Genomic DNA, 18,883 nt, shown 5'->3' on the forward strand with positions numbered 1-18,883 from the left:
TGTGTGTGTGTCTGTGTGTGTGTGATGGAGAGAGAAAAAGGAGGAGGGATCGAACCATGAAACACTGGGAGCCACAGACACAGGAAGAAGCCAACGGGTGGGAGACACCAGAGCTCCCTAGAGCTTGAGGTTAGGATTTCGGGCTCGGAAACCCCCTGCAAGTCCTGGGAACAAGGGTGCTCCCAAGGCTAGCTAAGAGGCTGCAAGTGTCACCGCTTCCCCGCGGACCGCCCCTCCGTAAGCCACGCCCACAGCGCCTACTTCTCAGGATGCGGAAAGCTAAGGCTTAAGGGTCTCTGGTCCACTGACGCCAGCTTGTCTCGCTCTCCAGCAGCCCCGCTAGCGCTCAGGGCTGCCCTACCCCCACGGTTTGGAGATCTGCGGGACCCTTTGGTTTCCCCCTCCAGCTGGGCGTTCCGCCCCTGGCCTATGAAACTCCACCTCCTCATTCTCTGATGCTGGGGATTGGTGAGCCTCCTGCGGCGATGCCTTAGCGATTGGTCCCTATGGATGATGGTGACCAGCAAGACTCCGCCCTCAGCCGGCGCTGGGGTCTGGGGGGCACTGCTTGGCGGTGCTGGGTTTGCGAGGCTGGAGCCGTCGCCGCACTGACAGCTCCGTCTGTGGACCATGGAGACTGGCGCCGGTCCACACCCGCTGCGCCTGTTCGTCTGCCTGATGCCACTCTGCCTCGCTCTGCTTCTGGGACCTGGGCGGCCCGGGACTGCCGAGGAAGGTAAGGTGGGTTGTGGTTGGGATCCTGACATGCCAAAACATAGGAAGTTGGGGGGCAAAGGGACTGGGATAAGGAGTCGTTAGAGAGACGACTCTGTGTTGGGGCTTGAAGCAAGCGAGCAGCAGGGCGGGAAAGAACTAGAGAAAGAGAGGAGGTTGGCTAAGCGATAGAGAAGAGAGGGGTATTGAAGAGCTTAGGTTTGGAGACCTAGGAGGCTGGGGACCACAGGAGCCCCGAGTCAGCCGTTCAGGAGCCGGTGAGACGAAAAGGCTGAGTGACTGGAGATGGGAGGTGTGGGGGCGGGGAGATAAAGGGAGCAGGGAAGCCGAGGGGATGCGGCGAGACCCGAGCATGAGGCGGGATGGAGACGGATAGCGGGGGCCTGGGGAGATCGAGACGTGGACAGCCAGAGGCTGGGTGTTAATCGCGGGGGGCTGAGTCCGGGCGCTGCCCGAAGTGCTGACCGTGGAACTGTCCGCAGTGCTGAATCGGGGTCGAGTCCACCGCTCGCGGTCCGCGTTGCGGAGGATTTGGGGCTGTCGGCGACATTAGCGCCGGAGTCTTGCCTCTGCTCCCTCACCTCTTGGAGCTGTATGATGCTCAGTTTAATCCAGACGCGTCAGAACCAGGTGCAGAACCCCGAGATGCTGGAGCAGACTCTGCCCGCAGGGTCTGTCCTGGCGCGGGATGGCAAATGCCTGTCAGTATGCAATTCCCAAGCACGATCGGTGACGAAAACCCTGCCCACCGTCGTGGCTGCCTCTAGAGTCAGTCCTCTTGGAGGCTCTCACCTTGGAAGCCCACCCCCTTCCTTACTCCAGGGAAGTGATTTTCTGAGATCTGGGGATGGCCTGGCTTCCTGTCTCTAAGCTGGAGGCTCTGTTATCCAGACCTGGGCTTCTCTGAGCCCAGCCAATGAAAGGATGTTGGCTGCTGATCTGTCACAGGGAATAAAGTGACTCCAAGCTTTTCTGGTAGGAAGCAGGTGGAGAGGGTCATGGATTACATGTGAGAGGGCCCATGGTTTTCTTTCAAAGGCAGTAGAAGTGGTAGCCCCTGGGAAAGGGTCTGGGTAGAGAAGCAAATATTTAGATGATTTCTGTTGCTAGGTGGTCTCTCCACCTCATTTTCGTGAGAGGCCCTGTGAGGCAAATGAGAACGGCATTGGTCTCCTCCATGCCTGGGACACTGACCTCAGATCTGAGTGCATTTGGGGTGTACCCAAGAATTCACATATCCACTAATCTCCTTGTGCTAGTTGACAGTTAAATATAATTTGGGGAGCTTGGTGTATGGGGGGAGAGGGTCACTGGCTTCTATCCCTATTGTGAAAGCTGTCCTTAGAGTATTTGCCATGGGCTCGGTGGAAGGCTGATAATGGCACTTGCTTCAAGAAAAAAAAGGAAGCCAGGTCCTAGTCCCCAGGACTTGTTAATGTTGCTGTAAGTGTGCGTGTGGTGCGCAGGGGAGGGGGGAGTCGGGCAGTGTGTCTGGGTATTTTGATGTGAAAAGATGAATCTGGATTGGATAAATGGTTCCAGAGCAACCACAATAATCCTCACATGAGGGCAGCAAGACTCAGAGCCACAGGAGAAGGCAACATGGCCACAGAACCAGAGGCTGAGATCAGGCACTGAAGATGGAAGGGAGGCCGTAAGCCATTATGTTTGCGGTCATATGTCACAAGCCTCAGGGAATGAATACAGGTGCCTTCGTTAATCCCAGCGGCTTCCCCTCTCCAGACACTCCTCATCTGACAGCGTGGCTTTCTGACATCTGTGTTCTCACCTCTCCTTAGTTATCCTCCTGGACTCCAAAGCCTCCCAGGCTGAGCTGGGTTGGACCGCACTACCAAGTAATGGGGTAGGTGTTAAACTGTCCCTCCATCCCCAGGATCCTCTAGTAGACTGAGACTGGCCTCTTTAGCATCCTGACCTAGGATCAAAATAAACCACAGAAACGCCCCACCCACACTCATGCAGACAACCTTAAGTGCAGTGGGACACACACACACACACACACACACACACACACACACACACACACACACGAGTAGGAGAGGGACTTGCTGGGAAGAAAAAAAAACCACACACACAAAACACAAAAAAGAGAAAATATGATTTTTTTGTTTGTTTTTCATTTTTCGAGACAGGGTTTCTCTGTGTAGTATTAGCTGTCCTGGACTTGCTTTGTAGACCAGGCTGGCCTCACAACAATCCACCTGCCTCTGCCTACCAAGTGCTGGGATTAAAGGCTTGCACCACCACACCCGGCGGGGAAATATGGTTAAAGTACATTATATATTATGAAATTTTGAAAAAAAAAAACAAACATTTCCCTTTTTCTTTTCTTCCTTTCTTTTTCTTTTTCTTTTTTCTTTTTGAGTCAGGGTTTTTCTGTGTAACCTTGGCTGTCCTGGACTCGCTTTGTAAACCAGGCTGGTCTGGAACTCACAGCAATCGGCCTGCTTCTGCCTTCCTGAGTGCTGAGATTACAGACTTTTAACATTTTCAATCACTTATTTATTTACTTACCTATTGTGTTCGTGTATATGTGTATATATGTTGGTCCCATAGTACGCACGTGGGAGCCTGTCCTCTGCATCCACCAGGTGGATCCTAGGGACCAAACTCAGGTCAGGCTTGTTGACAAGCGCCTTTTCCTACTGAGGCATCTCAGCTTCCTCATGAAAGATTTTTTTAAAAGATGTGGCACAGAGTGCGTGCTCCTCCCACCCCCCAGAACCCCAGGGTCAAGCCAGAGTGGCCCTACTAGAAAATACCAAGTCTTCAGTTAGTCAGTCAAATAAATAAATGAGAGAAGTGTGCCTACAAACAGAAACGTGATCTGGATGGAGCAAATGCTGGCCATCGCATTGGACTTCCAAGTAGCTGTTGATTATTGACAGTGGGCAAGGTGGGTGTGGGGTGTGGGGTGAGGTGGAAAGGTCACTGGGCAGAGAGTTAAGCGACCCTAGGTCCCATTCCTAGCCCCGCCGTTAACTTTCTCTGCCCCTCTGCCCCTCTAGTCAAATGACTCTCCCCCTGCAACCATGCCTCCCTCATCCAGAAAAACAAGCGTTGGGCATTGTTTCTCAGCGCGTGTGTTAATATTAGAACGATAGAGGGAAAGTCAGCGTGGCCCCTGCTCAAGGACAACATATGACTCCAAGACATGCTGCAAGTTTTAAAAAGAAAAGAGGAAGCCAAGTGTGCCAGCTCATGTCTGTAGTCCTAGAACGCTGGAGGCTGAGGGAGAAAATTGGCTGTGAGTTTGAGGTCAGCCTGGGATATGTAGTAAGATCAAGGCCAGCTTAGGCTGCAGAGTGAGACCCTGTCTCAGAACAAAAACAAAAACAAAACACAAAACAAAACAAAGAAAAGGAAAAAGATTGGAACTGGCCTCCTGGCACAGACCTGTAAGCCTAGCTACTCAGAAGTTTGAGTCAGGAGGAATGTAAGTTCAGCCTGCCTGATCGAAGAGTGAGGTCAAAGCCAGCTTGGACAACTTAGTTGATGCGATGTCAAAATACAAAGGGAAACGGTCTGTGGTAGAGTGCTTGCACAGCAAGCCCGAGGACCTAGGTTCAATCCCCAGACCTGGAAGGAAAGAAAGAAAATGAATTGGAATTGTTCATTTCCCAAGTGTCTCCTCACCCTGCGTTTTGTCATTTTAGGGGTTTGTGTGGTAGGGGACTGGAAGTCAGGAGGAGAGGGGAAAAAAAGGTAGAAAAGGGTCTTTGCTTAAGCTCCAGGCTCTGAGGTGTCCATTTCTGTACTGTTGCCTCAGTGGGAGGAGATTAGCGGCGTGGACGAACACGACCGTCCCATCCGCACGTACCAAGTGTGCAACGTGCTGGAGCCCAACCAGGACAACTGGCTGCAGACGGGCTGGATCAGCCGTGGCCGTGGGCAGCGCATCTTTGTGGAGCTGCAGTTCACACTGCGTGATTGCAGCAGCATCCCTGGCGCCACCGGCACCTGCAAAGAGACCTTCAACGCTTACTACCTAGAAACTGAGGCCGACTTGGGCCGTGGGCGTCCCCGCCTAGGAGGCAACCGGCCCCGCAAGATTGACACAATCGCAGCTGATGAGAGCTTCACACAGGGCGACCTCGGAGAGCGCAAGATGAAGTTGAACACCGAGGTGCGTGAGATCGGCCCCCTGAGCCGTCAAGGCTTCCACCTGGCCTTCCAGGACGTGGGTGCATGCGTGGCGCTGGTCTCTGTGCGTGTCTACTACAAGCAGTGCCGGGCCACGGTGCGAGGTCTGGCAGCTTTCCCCGCCACCGCAGCAGAGAGTGCCTTCTCCACGCTTGTGGAAGTGGCTGGAACGTGCGTGGCCCACTCAGAAGGGGAGCCTGGCAGCCCTCCCCGCATGCACTGTGGCGCCGATGGCGAGTGGCTGGTGCCGGTGGGCCGCTGCAGCTGCAGTGCAGGATTCCAGGAACGTGGTGACATCTGCGAAGGTATCCAGGGCACCTGGAGGGATGGGATGGGGGCATGTGGCATGCGGATGGCAGGACAGTGTGCTCTAAGATGAAGAGGCAGGAGCGGAAGTGGAGAAGCCATGGGAGGAGCTGGGAGCTTTTGTGCAGCGTCTAGTGGACCTAGCCAAGACCAACTGGGAAAGGTGAATCTGATCCCATAGTAGGACACTTTAGGAACCAGGGGTAGGGGCAATAGGCCTGTACAACCCAGCCCTCAGATGCTGAGCCAGGAGGATTGCGAATTCAAGGTCAGCCTGGGCTACACAGTGAGATGCAGTCTCAACCAAACCAAACCAAATCAGACCAGACCAAACCAAAAAAGCAGAGAACTCTACTTTAGGCGCTATGGTAGGTTCCATTACTTGCAAAGTTAGGAAATGGGCAGCCAGGATTGGAATCCAGGTTTGCCCAGCTCTGGGAATCTACTGCACCATCATGCCTTCTTCATGCATAAGAAAAAAAAAAAAAACCCCTCCACAGCAGCCCAACCCTCAGGCTGATATTACATGGACTTCACCCATCACCATATCCAAGTGAGGCTGGCAGGGGGCGTCTCAGAGCTTGAGTGTGGCAGCTTGCACTAGATGGCTCTTAGGATCCCACTCAGCTCTCTGAAGTAGAACCTCTGTGTCACTGAAATGTTTGGTGGTTCCCTGGGACTGTGAAGCCACAGGGTAGGGTGGGATCTAAAGTGTGTGCTTTAAGTCAGAAAATTCAAAGGAATGTAGCGCATGCGTGTGCGTGTGCGTATGCGTGTGCGCGTGTGTGTGTGTGTGTGTGTGAGAGAGAGAGAGAGAGAGAGAGAGAGAGAGAGAGAGAGAGAGAGAGAGGATAGCCCATGGATGTCAGCTCTATCCTTCCACCATGGATTTTGCTATTGAACTCAAGTGGTCAAGCTAGCCAGCCATTGCCCTTACCCACTGATGCCTCTCATTACCAAAGGATGTGCTTTCTAATCCTGGTTTTTTTTTTTCTGGGTGTCTGGGGCAATAGAAATGAACCAGACACAGCCCCGGGTCTTGAAAAGCTCACATCTAGATGGAAAGGGGCGAAGATTTATTTCTGAAGCCAGAAGAAAGCGATATGCGCTAGACCATGGCTGCAGAGTGGCAGGGGACAGAGGAAGTGTCTAAGCTTGGTGTCATTCCACCCGTTGCTATGATTAAAAACATTCTGACCAAAAACCACCCAAGGGAAGAAAGGGTTTATTTCAGCTTACAGCTCATCATTGAGGAAAGTCACGGAAGGAACTCAAAGCAAAAACCATGGGAGAAGACTCCTTGCTGGCTCAAATGTTTAGCTAGCTTTTTTTAAAAAAATAATTTATTTATTATCTATACAGTGCACGTTATATCACATTATAGATGGCTGTGAGCCACCATGTGGTTGCTGGGAATTGAACTCAGGACCTCTGGAAGAGCAGCCATGCTCTTAACCACTGAGCCATCTCTCCAGCCCTTTAGCTAGCTTTTTATGCACCCCACGACCATCTGACCAGGGAATGGTGCCTCCCGCAGCAGGCTGGGTCCTCCTACATCAAGACAATCCCTCACAGGCATCCCGTAGGCCAATACGATCTGAGAAATCCCTCAACGGAGACTCAGGTGACACTAGGCTGTGTCAAATTGACAGTTAAAACTAACCAGGACCCTGGTTTTCCTACTTATTTGATCGTCTGTTCAGACGAGCTGAGGACATCGTGTTGTCCAGTTTTGTTTTGTTTTTTTAAAGATTTATTTACTTATTTGTATGAGACCTATCTGCATGACACCTAGTTGCCAGAAGAGGGCATTAGATCACACTATAGATGGCTGTGAGCCACCATGTGGTTGCCGGGAATTGAACTCAGGACCTCTGGGAGAACAGACAGTGCCATTAACCACTGAGCCACCCCTCCAGCCTTGTCTGGTTCTTATTATGAGTGGATGAACACAACCTTCTGTTCTCTGGGAAACTGTGGTTAATACGAAGCTCAGAAGCAGACGTTCTGAGCTCCCCCAAGCAGCCAGAGCTGAGTCCTCTATGCCTGGACTACAGTGGTCTACTGAAATAGATGTGTACACAGGTGTCTTTCTGAGCTCAGGCGTTACTCTCAGTGGCCCCAGCCAGGGTCCATTGCAGGCCATGGGGTGTGGCAGGTGCTCAGTGGAAATGCATTGAGTGATCATGTGCCTTAGTTTCCTTTCTGCTGCTATGATAAAGTAGCTTGACAAAAAACAAACAAACAAACAAACAAAACTCTCAAAGGAGAAAGGATTTATTTGGCCTATGCTGCTGTCTATTGTGTCGAGGAAGCCACAGAGGCAGAGTCCTAGAAGAACTGGTCACATCACATCCACCGTCAAGAGCAGAGAGCAATGACTTAGTGCGTGCCTGCTGGCGCTCCACTGGCTCTCTCCATCCTATACAGTCCAGGACTCCTGCCAGGAAATGGTTCCACCCACAGTTCCGATGGGCCTTTAATTCCAGCACCTGAGAGGCAGAGGCAGGCAGGCCTCTGTGAGTCCAAAGGCCAGGCCAGTCTACATAGTGAGTTCCAGGACAGCCAGGGCTATGTAAACAGACCCTATTCTCAAAAACAAAAAGATGAGTTTTTCTACTTCAATTAATTCAGTCAAGACAACCCCTCACAGACATTCTCTCAGAGGCTAACCCTAATCGAAACAACCCTTTACAGATGTGTCCACCGCAGCCTGTCTCCTGGGTGTCCAGCAGGCAGCTCATGCTAAACCATCACACCATGGGTGTGAGTCATACCCACAGAGAGAGCCCAGTTCTAAGGATGGGGAGAGCTTTCCAAAGAAAGGGAGATTTTCCTTCCTGGTGGCTGAGAACATTCTGCAGAGGCATTGTGACTAAAAGGAACATAGTGGTTGGTACTAAATAAGTAATCCAGTGTGGTTGCTGCGGGGGGGGGGGGCACGTGGGAGTGGGAGAAGTCATCATCTGGAAGAGGGGCAGGGCCATAAGTGAAGGAGGAAATAAAGGCTTTTATGCTGCAGGCCAACGCTTCAGGAAGGAAGCCAGCGTGCTCAGATTTATATTTTTAAAAGACCACTCAAAAGCTGCAATAGCAAAGAAAGCGGGACCAGGGTGAGGGGAGCGTTGGAGGACAGAGGGGAGGAAAGTGGACACAATAGTCCAGGAGACAGACCGTGAGCTGTGAACTGAAATAGTAGCAGCCATCCTTGACTGATGAAGACGGATGGGATGGGGGGTTGGGGGTGGAGCCACGTCGTGGAATTCCTCTTATCTCAGCACCCAGGAGGTAGAAGCAGGAAGCGTAAAATTCAAAGCCATCCTTGGCTACATAGTAAATTTGAAACCAACCTCAGTTCCATAAGACCCAATTTCAAAGACAAACAAAAGACCCCAAAAAGGCAAGGCAGCTCAACAGGCAAAAGCCAGCAGTGCAACCTATATCCAGCAAAAATAAATAAATAAATAATAAAATAAATGTCTGTCACATGCCTTTAATCCAGTGGTTCTCAACCTTCCTAATGTTATGACCCTTTAATACCGTTCCTCATGTTGTGGTGACCCCCCCCCCAACTATAAAGTTATTTTCATTGCTACCGTATAACTGTAATTTTGCTACTGTCATGAATTGTAACGTAAATATTTCTGGAGATAGAAGTTTGAGACCTCCTAAGTTGAGAACTACTATTTTAATGCCAGCATTTGAGAGGTAGAGGAAGGCAGCTCTCTGTGAGTTCCAGGATAGCCTGGTCTACATAGTGAGTTCCAAGACAGCCAGAGCTACGTAACAGACCTCGTCTAAAAATAAAGAGACCGAGGGGGAAGGTAGAGAGGGGAAGGCAATAGCATGGTGCTTCCGGGAGATGAACATCTGAACAAAAGCAACCTATACCATGCTGAGCACTCAGGCATGCCAAGGGTTGACGTGTCGTGTCCGCTCGGTCTTGGCAAGAAAAAAATGTCAGTTTAGCGGTGGGGAGAACAAGGTGCGGTCATTCAGCTGAAGAACAAAGGACACCGTGGAGCCAGAGTCCAAGAATCTACAAGTCTGGTGATTCCCAGATAGCTCCGTTGGTAAAGCATCCATCTTAGGGGTGTGGCTCAGTTGGAAGAGTGCTCACTTAGCATCCACAAAGCCCTGGGTTCCATCCCAGTACCACACAAGCCAGGCATGGTGGTACATGCCTACATCCAACACTCAGGAGGTGGAGGCAAGCGGATCAGAAGTTCAAAGGCATCCTTAGCTGCGTGGTGAGTTTGAGGCTATCGTAAAGTATGAGACCCCCTTATACACACACACACACACAAAGAGAGAGAGAGAGAGAGAGAGAGAGAGAGAGAGAGAGAGAGAGAGAGAGAGAGACAGAGAGAGAGAGAGACAGAGAGAGAGAAGAGAAGGAGGGAGGGAGGAGGGAGGGAGGGAGGGAGGGAGAGAAAGAGGTTCTAAAAGTCTGCTTATATACTTGGGGGAGAGAGCCAGTGGCAGTGGCATACCAAATATGTGTGGGGGAGCGATCTGTTGAAGAGGAAGGAGCGTTTTATTACTGACGTGGGTTAAAATTGCTGACGCATGTTGCTAATAAAAAGCAGGACAACTTTTAGTCAGTTTTAGGATTGCTTTAAAATAGTCTATAGTCGGAGCCCTTATGCCGGCATGGAAATGGACTGCTTTTCAGCTCCACCTGCTTCTGACATCACTGGAAAGAGTCAGCAGAGAGAGCGAGAGCGAGGGCTGCAAAGGCCAGTGGGGGAGAAGACAGACGCAATGTTGACTTTGAGAAGGGGTGAAATGTAGGGTCTAGGACTGGAGATGGCTAACCGCTCTTAAATATAGGGTGACTTGTCCCCACCTATCAGACTGCAGGTTAGGAGGAGACGTGGTTAGATGGGGTCAGTGGTTTCCACAGCTGGATGTCTGGGGAATTACCAACTCAGCACCTCTCTCTGCTCTACCAGGTGGAGGCGTCTGTAACAGGGCGAGGGGAGTCAGATTCCTGTCTACTTTATGGTGTATGTGTGTGTGTGTGTGTGTGTGTGTGTGTGTGTGTGTGTGTGTGTGTTTTAAAGATTCATTTATTTATTATGTATACAGTGTTTCGCCTGCATGTCAGAAGAGGGCGTCAGATCTCATTGTAGATGGTTGTGAGCCACCATGTGGTTGCTGGGAATTGAACTCAGGACCTTTGGAAGAGCAGCCAGTGCTCTTAACCTCTGAGCCATCTCTCTAGCCCACTATGGTGTGTTTTTGGAGCCTAGGAAAAACACCTGGATCATAGCAGATGATAACGTTGTGGACGCTTAGAGACTAGAGATCTCTGGGTTGTGTCATGCTCCCTTCCCTCGGACTGAGACCAGTTAAAAGTCACCTGTAATGGCATCGCTTTTTCCCAGGGCAGTGGGGGCGTAGGGGAAGGGAGGTGCTGTTGGAACTGGGCTTTGAGAGACACACAACCCAGCTGCCAGGAGGAAGAGGGTATGAGACACCATGAGTCAGGAGCCAGAAGCTCTGTGGGGTTCAGGGTAGGCATGGTGGGGGCCTCTAGAGAAGGTTAGGAAGGGAACAGGAAGTGGTTACGTGTGCACTGGTACCTGCAGGCAGTCCAAGTGTCTCTTGCAGCTAAATGGATGCTTTCTCAAAGCCAGAGGAGGGGTCAAAGCTAAGATCTCCCCGCTCTAGTTACAATTATTTTATTATGTAAATCATCATTATCATTATTGGGATTTTTTTTTTTGAGACAAGGTTTCTTGGTGTAGCCCTGGCTGTCCTGGAACTCCCTCTGTACATAAGGTTGGCCTCGAACTCAGAGATCCACCTCCCGCTGCCTCCTGAGTGCTGGGATTAAAAGGCATGTGCCATCAGCACCTGGGGCTCCGCTCTTTCTTTAGTGACCTTGGTTCTTGTCCCTGTTCTACCAGCCATAGGAATCAGTGAGATTTAGCTTCCCTTTAGGGAGCACATCAGGACTGGTGACCTATTACCAAGTCTTTTCTGGGTCTGTCTGCTAGCTGAGACTGCACTGGTTACCGGGACGCCCTGGTGGATGACAGAGTTGACTCTACATAGAACACCCAACTTGGGCTCCTTCTACGAATAGCTTTTTATCTGGTGTAAAAGCCAGCCTTAGAAGGGGGAAGAAATCCTAAGAACAGGGACATCATGAGGTATATGAGCAAAGCTGGTGAAAAATCTCTACAGGGCCAGACAGGTGACGGTTGAACTAGATGACCTCTGAATTTCTGACAGAGTAGTGGTCCTGTGCTTTGTGCTAAAGGAAAGGGGCTACCAAGCCCACCCCTAGCTATGTTACAGGGGACTCTGGGCAAGATGGGGTGGGGGGTGGCGAACTCTCCCAAGTCTTTCAAACAGTGCAGCAGCTCAGCTCTTCTTGGGAAGGTCCAAGGAATCAGGTGAGGACCAAACACTGCAGAAAGCAGGGGCCAGGAGCCACTGCCCCAATCCACACTGAGATCTTTTTTAAAAATGGCTATTCAGGGGGCTGGAGAGGTGGCTCAGAGGTTAAGAGTACTAGCTGCTCTTTCAAAGATCCTGAGTTCAATTCCCAACAACCACATGGTGGCTCACAACCATCTATAATGAGATCTGGTGCCCTCTTCTGGCATGCAGGTATACATGCAGGCAGTACACTGTCCAGATAATAAATAAATCTTTTTTTTTTTTAATGGCCATTTAAGGCAGGGAGATGGGAGATGGTCTGGTGGGTAAAGTGCTTGTGCTGCTAGCCTGAAGATCTGAGCTGAGATGCCTAGCATCCACATAAAAACTGGGCGTGGCAGAGCTTTTCTGTAGTAGCCCCAACCCAGGAAGGGGACAGCAAATCTCAGAGGCTTTCTGGTCCGTTACAATAGCTGTGGCTGTGAGCTTCTGACTCAACGAGAGAACCTGTCTGAAAGAGTAAGTTGTACAGTGACAGAGGAAGGCACTTGACACAGAACTCTGACATGGACCTCCCCAACCCACCCACCCACCCACCCACCCCCCCCCAAAAAAAAGAACAAGAAAAGAAAAGCAACCACAAATAAATAAAATAGAATAAAACAGTGCTCAGAGTATGTCCATGCCTGTAATGCCAGCATTCAGGAGAGGCAAAGAAAAAAAAATCCTCAAGGTCATCCTCGGCTACCCTATCAGTTGGAGGCTAGCCTGTGTTGCATGAGATTCTATCTCAATCAATCAGCCAGTCAATAAAGTGTGTGTTTGTCTGCTCCCTCTTCAGGCCTAGAGAGAGACACAGTGTTTACTAGCATCTCTGTAGGAGCAGTCCGTACAGATCCTATCCGTGTTTTAGCTCAGGCTGTCCTCCTGAGGACTTGCTGAGGTGGGTTCAGAAAGAGCAACCAACACGTTCAAAGGCCACTAATAAATGAGTGACGAAACTCAGTGCAGCTACCAGCCCTCTCTCCTCTTACCCCCCCCCCTTCCCCCAGCAACCTGGTTGGGTTCCAGTCTGTCTGTAGGAGCTGTGCTCTGGCTTGGGCCAGGGCAGGCAAGAGCAACCCTAGTACCTGTCAGACTAGGACTGATCTAGGAGGTCCTTGGACCACTCTGCCAGCTCCACCCCTCCGCCTGCACAGCTCTGCTTCCAAACTCAAGTCCAGTCTCTGTTATATGTGTGTGTGTGTGTGTGTGTGTGTGTGTGTCTGTCTGTCTGTCTGTCTGTCTGTCTGTCCATCCGTCCGACCGTCCATCTGTCTGTCTGCTTGCCTATCTGCCTAAGTGGAATTGTGTGTCTATTCCTGCATCACAGGGCCCAGCCCTTGGAGGCCCCTCCCTTCTTTTCTCTTGGTCACAGCAAGACCTTCGACCTTAAAGCCGCTGGGCCAGGCCTTTGAAAGGGTCAGGCTGGGGTGGGAATACCACCAACTGTGGGCCATTAGGCAGGTTAACCTCCCCTAGCGTCACTTTACTCTTTTTTTTTTTTTTACAACGGAGATGAAGTCAAAGGTATAAACAGGAGTGAATTATGTCCCGGTCCCCTACACACACAGCACTTGTCAAGGGCCAGGTGAGACTGGGATATCTAAGAGATGTCAGGCCACTTTCTCTACCCTAATCTAGGAAAAGCAAAAATACAGGGTGGGGGCGTGGTCAGGGAGGAGATTTCTCACCAGCCCCTTCCCACAGCCTGTCCCCCAGGGTTTTACAAGGTGTCCCCAAGACGTCCCCTCTGCTCACCATGCCCGGAGCACAGCTTAGCCCTGGAGAATGCCTCTACATTCTGCGTGTGCCAGGACACCTATGCTCGCTCACCCACCGACCCGCCCTCAGCTTCTTGTACCCGTGAGTGAACCCTACTGAGTGGGCGTGGGTAGGGGGATGCCACCCACATGCTACTGAGGAGGGGGTGGGGTGGGGTTCAGTGACTGCGAATTGGACTGATAGGGCAAAGAGGGACGCCTGGTGGGGGTCTGGGGACCTGGGACTGGAAAAACCCAGATGGATGGATATGGTGGGCAAGATTTTCTGTAGGTGACCGTCTGACAAGTACCCTCCCCGCCCCCCCTCGTCTCTTCCTGAGCCTGGCTGGAATATCTCTCCTCTCATGTCCTCTGTGACCATGCCCCATCCCGGTCCCCTCCATGGTCTCTAAACCCTCATCTTGGTACTCGCGCTGATCCCCAAGTCCCACGGCTGCCGGCTTCCACACTGCTCCCCATTCCGGGAGCCGTGACCCCATGCCTCGCGCTCTTGTGTCCCGCCGGGTCCCACTCAGTGCCGCCCCTTGTCGCAGGACCGCCATCCGCGCCGCGGGACCTGCAGTACAGCCTGAGCCGCTCCCCGCTGGCGCTGCGGCTGCGCTGGCTACCGCCCGCGGACTCAGGCGGCCGCTCCGACGTCACCTACTCGCTGCTGTGCCTGCGCTGCGGCCGCGACAGCCCGGCGGGCGCGTGTCAACCCTGCGGGCCACGCGTGGCCTTCGTTCCGCGCCAGGCCGGGCTGCGGGAACGCGCCGCCACGCTGCTGCACCTGCGGCCGGGCGCGCGCTACACCGTGCGCGTGGCCGCGCTCAACGGCGTCTCTGGCCCGGCGGCCGCTGCGGGGGCTACCTATGCTCAGGTCACCGTGTCCACCGGACCCGGGGGTAAGGCCACGAGCCACATCGGAGACCGTCCCTCACCCACAGCCGCAGTTTCCCCGCATGCATTTTAAGGCGGTTAGAAATCCCCGTGACTGCACCCCTCCCCCCAACCCCCGACCCAGGTGGGGACTGTGTGTCCCCTCCTCCTCCTTCTCGCCATCCCTTTGAAGAAGCAGGGATGCAGGCAAGGCGACAGAGTTGTCGCGCCACCCATTTCTGAGTCTCCAGTGGTTTGAAAACCACCTTTGATACCACACCTCCAATCCCCATCCTTGACATTTACTTCTGATTTGTCTCTCCTCCGGTGCACACTTTCAAGTAATCCCTCGAGTGCCCTTTGCAAGATGGATAAACGCGTGCTGTGGCTTCTGAGTCTTAACTATCAGATTGGTGTGTGACCCTTCTTCCCTGTCTTCTGTGACCCTACGTTGCCAGCTGGGTTTCCAGCAAGGCTCGGGTGGTTTTCATTCTTTGATGAGTACGTTGGGTGCATAGATGCGCGCACTCAGGGGGATTTGAATAATTTCTTACCCTGCTGATGAAAATGAAAATGTCGCCAGTCATTCCCACTCAGTCTGGCTGGAAGCACAGTAGGCGCTTTGATCCGCACTTCTTTTTGCATTCCTGGGAAAGTTTTCTTCTTCCGCAGCTGGAGCTCCCACTGTATCCCTTAAAGGGATCGCTAAGCCTCAGGTTGTACGTCCATTTTCTGATCCTCACATCTTGTCACTTCCTTTATCATTTTTAGCTCTTAATCCCTTTCCTAGGAGTTTTGAGAGCGATTTCCCAATCTACCTGGTTTTCTGGGACACTTCTGTCCTTTATTGTCTCTACTGAGACTTAACTCTTGCTACTGCATACACATTTTAAGCAGTCCAAAGGCCTGGAAAAGTAGCTCAATGCTTGTAGTATTTGCCTAGCGTGCTTGAGGCACTGGGTTTGATCACCAGTAGCAAAGAAGGAAGAAAGAAAACAGAGAGAGGCACTGTTTTCTGTAACCCCAGCACTTGGGACATAGAGGCAGAAGGGTCAGGAGTTCAAGGTCACTCTCAGCTACAAAGTGACTCTGAGCTCAGTCTGGGCCAAATGAGACTTTGCCTTAAAGAATAAAAGTGAGGCCAGGCGCGGGGTTCACTCCTTAATGGTGATGCATAGGAGAGACAGAGACAGAATGAATCTCTTGTTAGTGAGAGGCCAGCTTGGTCTACATTGGGAATAAACTTTGTCTAAAGAAGAAATAAAAGTATAAGCCAGGCCTTGGTGGCACATGCCTTTAATCCCAGCACTCGGAAGGCAGAGGCAGGCGGATAGCTGTGAGTTTGAGGCCAACCTGGTCTACAAAGCCAGTCCAGGACAGTAAAGGCTACACAGAGAAACTCTGTCTCAAAAAGCCAAAAAAAAAAAAAAAAAAAAGAAGAAGAAGAAGAAGTATATATTGCCACAATGTTTTTATACTTATGACTATTTCTATAAAGCCCTCTTTATATATGTTATATATATGCATATATATGTATATGTTTATGGGTGTTTTGCCCGCATGTGTGTCTCTGTACCATGTTTGTGCCTGCTAGAGCACAAAGTACTGGAACTGCGTCATAGATACCCAATGTGCGTGCAGTAAGCACTCTTAACACTGAAAATTTTCTCCAGCCACCACGCCCCTTTTGAAAAATAAAGCAAGGGCACACTCTTTAGCTCACTCAGCCTAGTCCTAAATTCACAGCAATCCTCCTGCTTCAGGTGCTAGATTATAGGTGTGATTACAAGTCAGCTGCCACAACTGATTCCCTTTTTTTTTTTTTTTTTTTGCTTGTTCAAAACAGAGTTTTTCTGGAACTCACTTTGTAGACCAGGCTAGCCTCAAACTCACAGAGATCCCCCTGCCTCTGCCTCTTGAGTGCGGGGACTAAAGATGTGTGTCACTACACCAGCCATAGATACCTTTTTAAAGGCAAGAAACCTCTCTTAGAACTTCTCTTGTCTTAGCTAACATCTTTGATTGGCTAAAACAGACAGTAAAGGGAACGAGTGCACAAAAATGTCTTAGAGCTACCAGGATTGACCTGTGTAGCCCCTTCTCCCCCAAATCAAAATCAGAGCTCAGGCAATAGGGCAAGGGGATAGGCTGCTGAGGAGGGGGGAGAGGTGGCTCCTTAGAGGCTGCTCTCCTGGGTCTAACTTGGGCCCTGGTACTTTCCATAAGAGACAGCAGGACAGCTGGGGCTCAGGCTGAGGTTTTACTTTTTGGAGTATGCGTGTATATGATTGACGTCTGCGTATGTCTACATACATACGCATATATATATATGTATACAACTGTGTGTGTATATTATATATAGGCATACATATATATGCGGAGGCCACAGGATATCCTCTAGTGTCCGTCCTCACCTCCCTTGCTGGGGAAAAACCCGGTACCTCTGTAAAGCCAGGCTAACTGTTTGGAGAGCTTCTAACACCGAAGAGCTTTACCTGGTCTTGGGAGATTTAAACTCAGACTCTCACGCTTGTCTAGCGAGCGCGGTACCCACGGAGCCATCTCAGCAGCCCTTCACTCTGGAGCTCTCTCAGCCTTTCATCTGACATATCTCTGAGGGGCCAAAATGGAACCATGTCCAACTGTGCATCCCCTGGCCATGTGATGCTCTTGACAAACAAAGTTCAAACATAACATTTCTCGCCTCCCCCTGTCTCTGCGCCCCCCTCCCCCCCCCCCGCCCCAATCTGGGTCCACAAAGGGCTTTGCCACCTCCTAGGAAGCCTCATCGCTCCTTTCACTTTTATGCCAGGTCCAAGTGAATTCAGCCCGAGGCGCTGCTGGGGGCAAAAGAGAGTACTCTCCTCAGAATGGGCTGTGCAGCAGCGGAGTGTCAGGCTGCTATTGTCCGGCTCACAAAGACACTGCTTTTTTCAAAGGGTCGGGCACCGGGGAAAAGACTAAAGGCTTTTTCAAGCTATTTTTAGGATGGGAGACAGTACTACTCTGTAGGTAGTGTAGCCCAGGGTTCACTACAGCCATGTGGGGTCCATCCAGTCCCACTGGCTTTGCAGAGGTTAAAAATACGGCACGCCCTCCCTGGGCCCTATACTAGCAATCAAGGCTCTCAACTGTGGCTTTCAGCTACTTCTCTATCCATAGGTATCTTTGGAATTTCAGAGGGCAGAGACAGGACCTACGGGGACAGGTGTACCACGTGGGATCAGAAACCATCATCAAGCCCTTGTCAAAGGGCAGATCATATGTTTCCTGTCTCCACTTCTGCCCTTTGCTGTCTGACATCTATTTTTCCCAACTCCCCGGTGTCCCGGAATCTGATGCTGCTTTTCCCGATATTTCGTGGACCCCTTGGCAGTACAGGACATTTCTGGTCAGCAGCCGCCTGGTTGGTGAACTTGATCAAGCCCTTGACTGTGTCTCATCCCAAGCCCCTCAGATACAACTCTTCATGTCCTCTGTGAACTCTTTATAGGGTTTTCCATGTCACCATCATGCCATCCCAGAGCACAGATGCCTTTGTGTCTAACCAATTCAGCCACCTCTTATTTGTTTTTCTTGCCTGGTTGCTCCAACAAGAGCTTTAAGCACTGTAGCGGAGTGAGTGGCATCCTGGCCTTTTCTCTCTACAGTAGAATATTTCCGGCCTTCCATTCTTGAGTGTGATATTCGCTGTGGGCTTCGGACGTTTGCGCTTTATCATGTCGGGGTGGTTTCCTTTTAATACCTGCTTGTCTGCAGCCAGACCCACCATGAACAAGCCAGTCTGGGCTACACACTCTCTTATGTCTTCAAATCACAGACCGAGGATGGAGGATTTAGAAACAAGCAGGATGAGGGAAACTGGGTAGAGGGAAGGCAAGCAGCGCTTTCCCTCCCAGTAGGCAATGAAGGTGAGAGAAGCCTTGGCCACACAGTCTCCCTAAGCCTCTGGTCCCACAGAGACTCAGCCCCTCAGGCCCCCTCTCCACCCACAGGCCCCGCCCACATCTAACCCTGCTCCCACGTGCATGCCCCACCCCTCCTGCCCCTACCCAGATCTTGTGGGGCAGTGGGTTCAGGAGAGCATCCCCTGCTCTGCTTACTTTCAGCACCCTGGGAGGAGGATGAAATCCGTAGGGAGCGTGTGGAGCCCCAGAGCGTGTCCCTGTCATGGAGGGAGCCTGTCTCTGCTGGAGCTCTGGGAGCCAATGGCACCGAGTACGAGATCCGCTATTATGAGAAGGTGAGTCGTGGCGGCGGGAAGTTGCTCGGAGGCCGCCTGCCTACCTTCTTCCTCATTCCTCCGTCATGTCCTTCCAAACGCAGCCTGGGTCTCCGGTGGCCCCTTTGTTCCTCCTCTCTCTCCTTCCTCACCCACGGACAGCTCCAGTCCACCTCATTGGTTTGGAATTTAGCAGAGATTAAGAGTGCACTGTAGTGGTTCTGGAGAGATGGCTCAGTGGTTAAGAGCGCCGCCTGCTCTTCTAGAGGTCCTGAGTTCAATTCCCAGCACCCACATGGTGGCTCACAACCATCTATAATGTGATCTGATGCCCTCTTCTGCAGATAAAGCACTCATATGCAATAAATAAATAAATAAACAA

General features: G+C 51.3%; 1 protein-coding gene across 3 annotated transcripts in view; it reads left to right on the forward strand.

Annotated features, from left to right (window-relative positions):
* Positions 1–303: 303 nt before the first annotated feature.
* EPHA10 (EPH receptor A10) overlaps positions 304–18,883 on the forward strand; it is a 38,819-nt gene continuing 20,239 nt past the window's right edge. For 2 of the 3 annotated variants that reach the window (XR_014780363.1, XM_084787833.1), the window contains exons 1-6: positions 304–736; positions 2,535–2,599; positions 4,526–5,204; positions 13,348–13,503; positions 13,955–14,305; positions 18,389–18,522. Coding sequence is in view for 2 of the 3 variants with exons in the window: in XM_084787833.1 (XP_084643959.1) it covers positions 631–736; positions 2,535–2,599; positions 4,526–5,204; positions 13,348–13,503; positions 13,955–14,305; positions 18,389–18,522 (1,491 nt within the window). In the remaining variant the exon portion in view is untranslated. The remainder of the gene's footprint in view (positions 737–2,534; positions 2,600–4,525; positions 5,205–13,347; positions 13,504–13,954; positions 14,306–18,388; positions 18,523–18,883) is intronic. The other variant, XM_084787834.1, reaches the window with a different exon arrangement.

The sequence above is a fragment of the Acomys minous genome, assembly GCF_964271855.1.
Source record: "Acomys minous genome assembly, chromosome: 6".
In the NCBI taxonomy this organism is placed as follows: Eukaryota; Metazoa; Chordata; class Mammalia; order Rodentia; family Muridae; genus Acomys; species Acomys minous.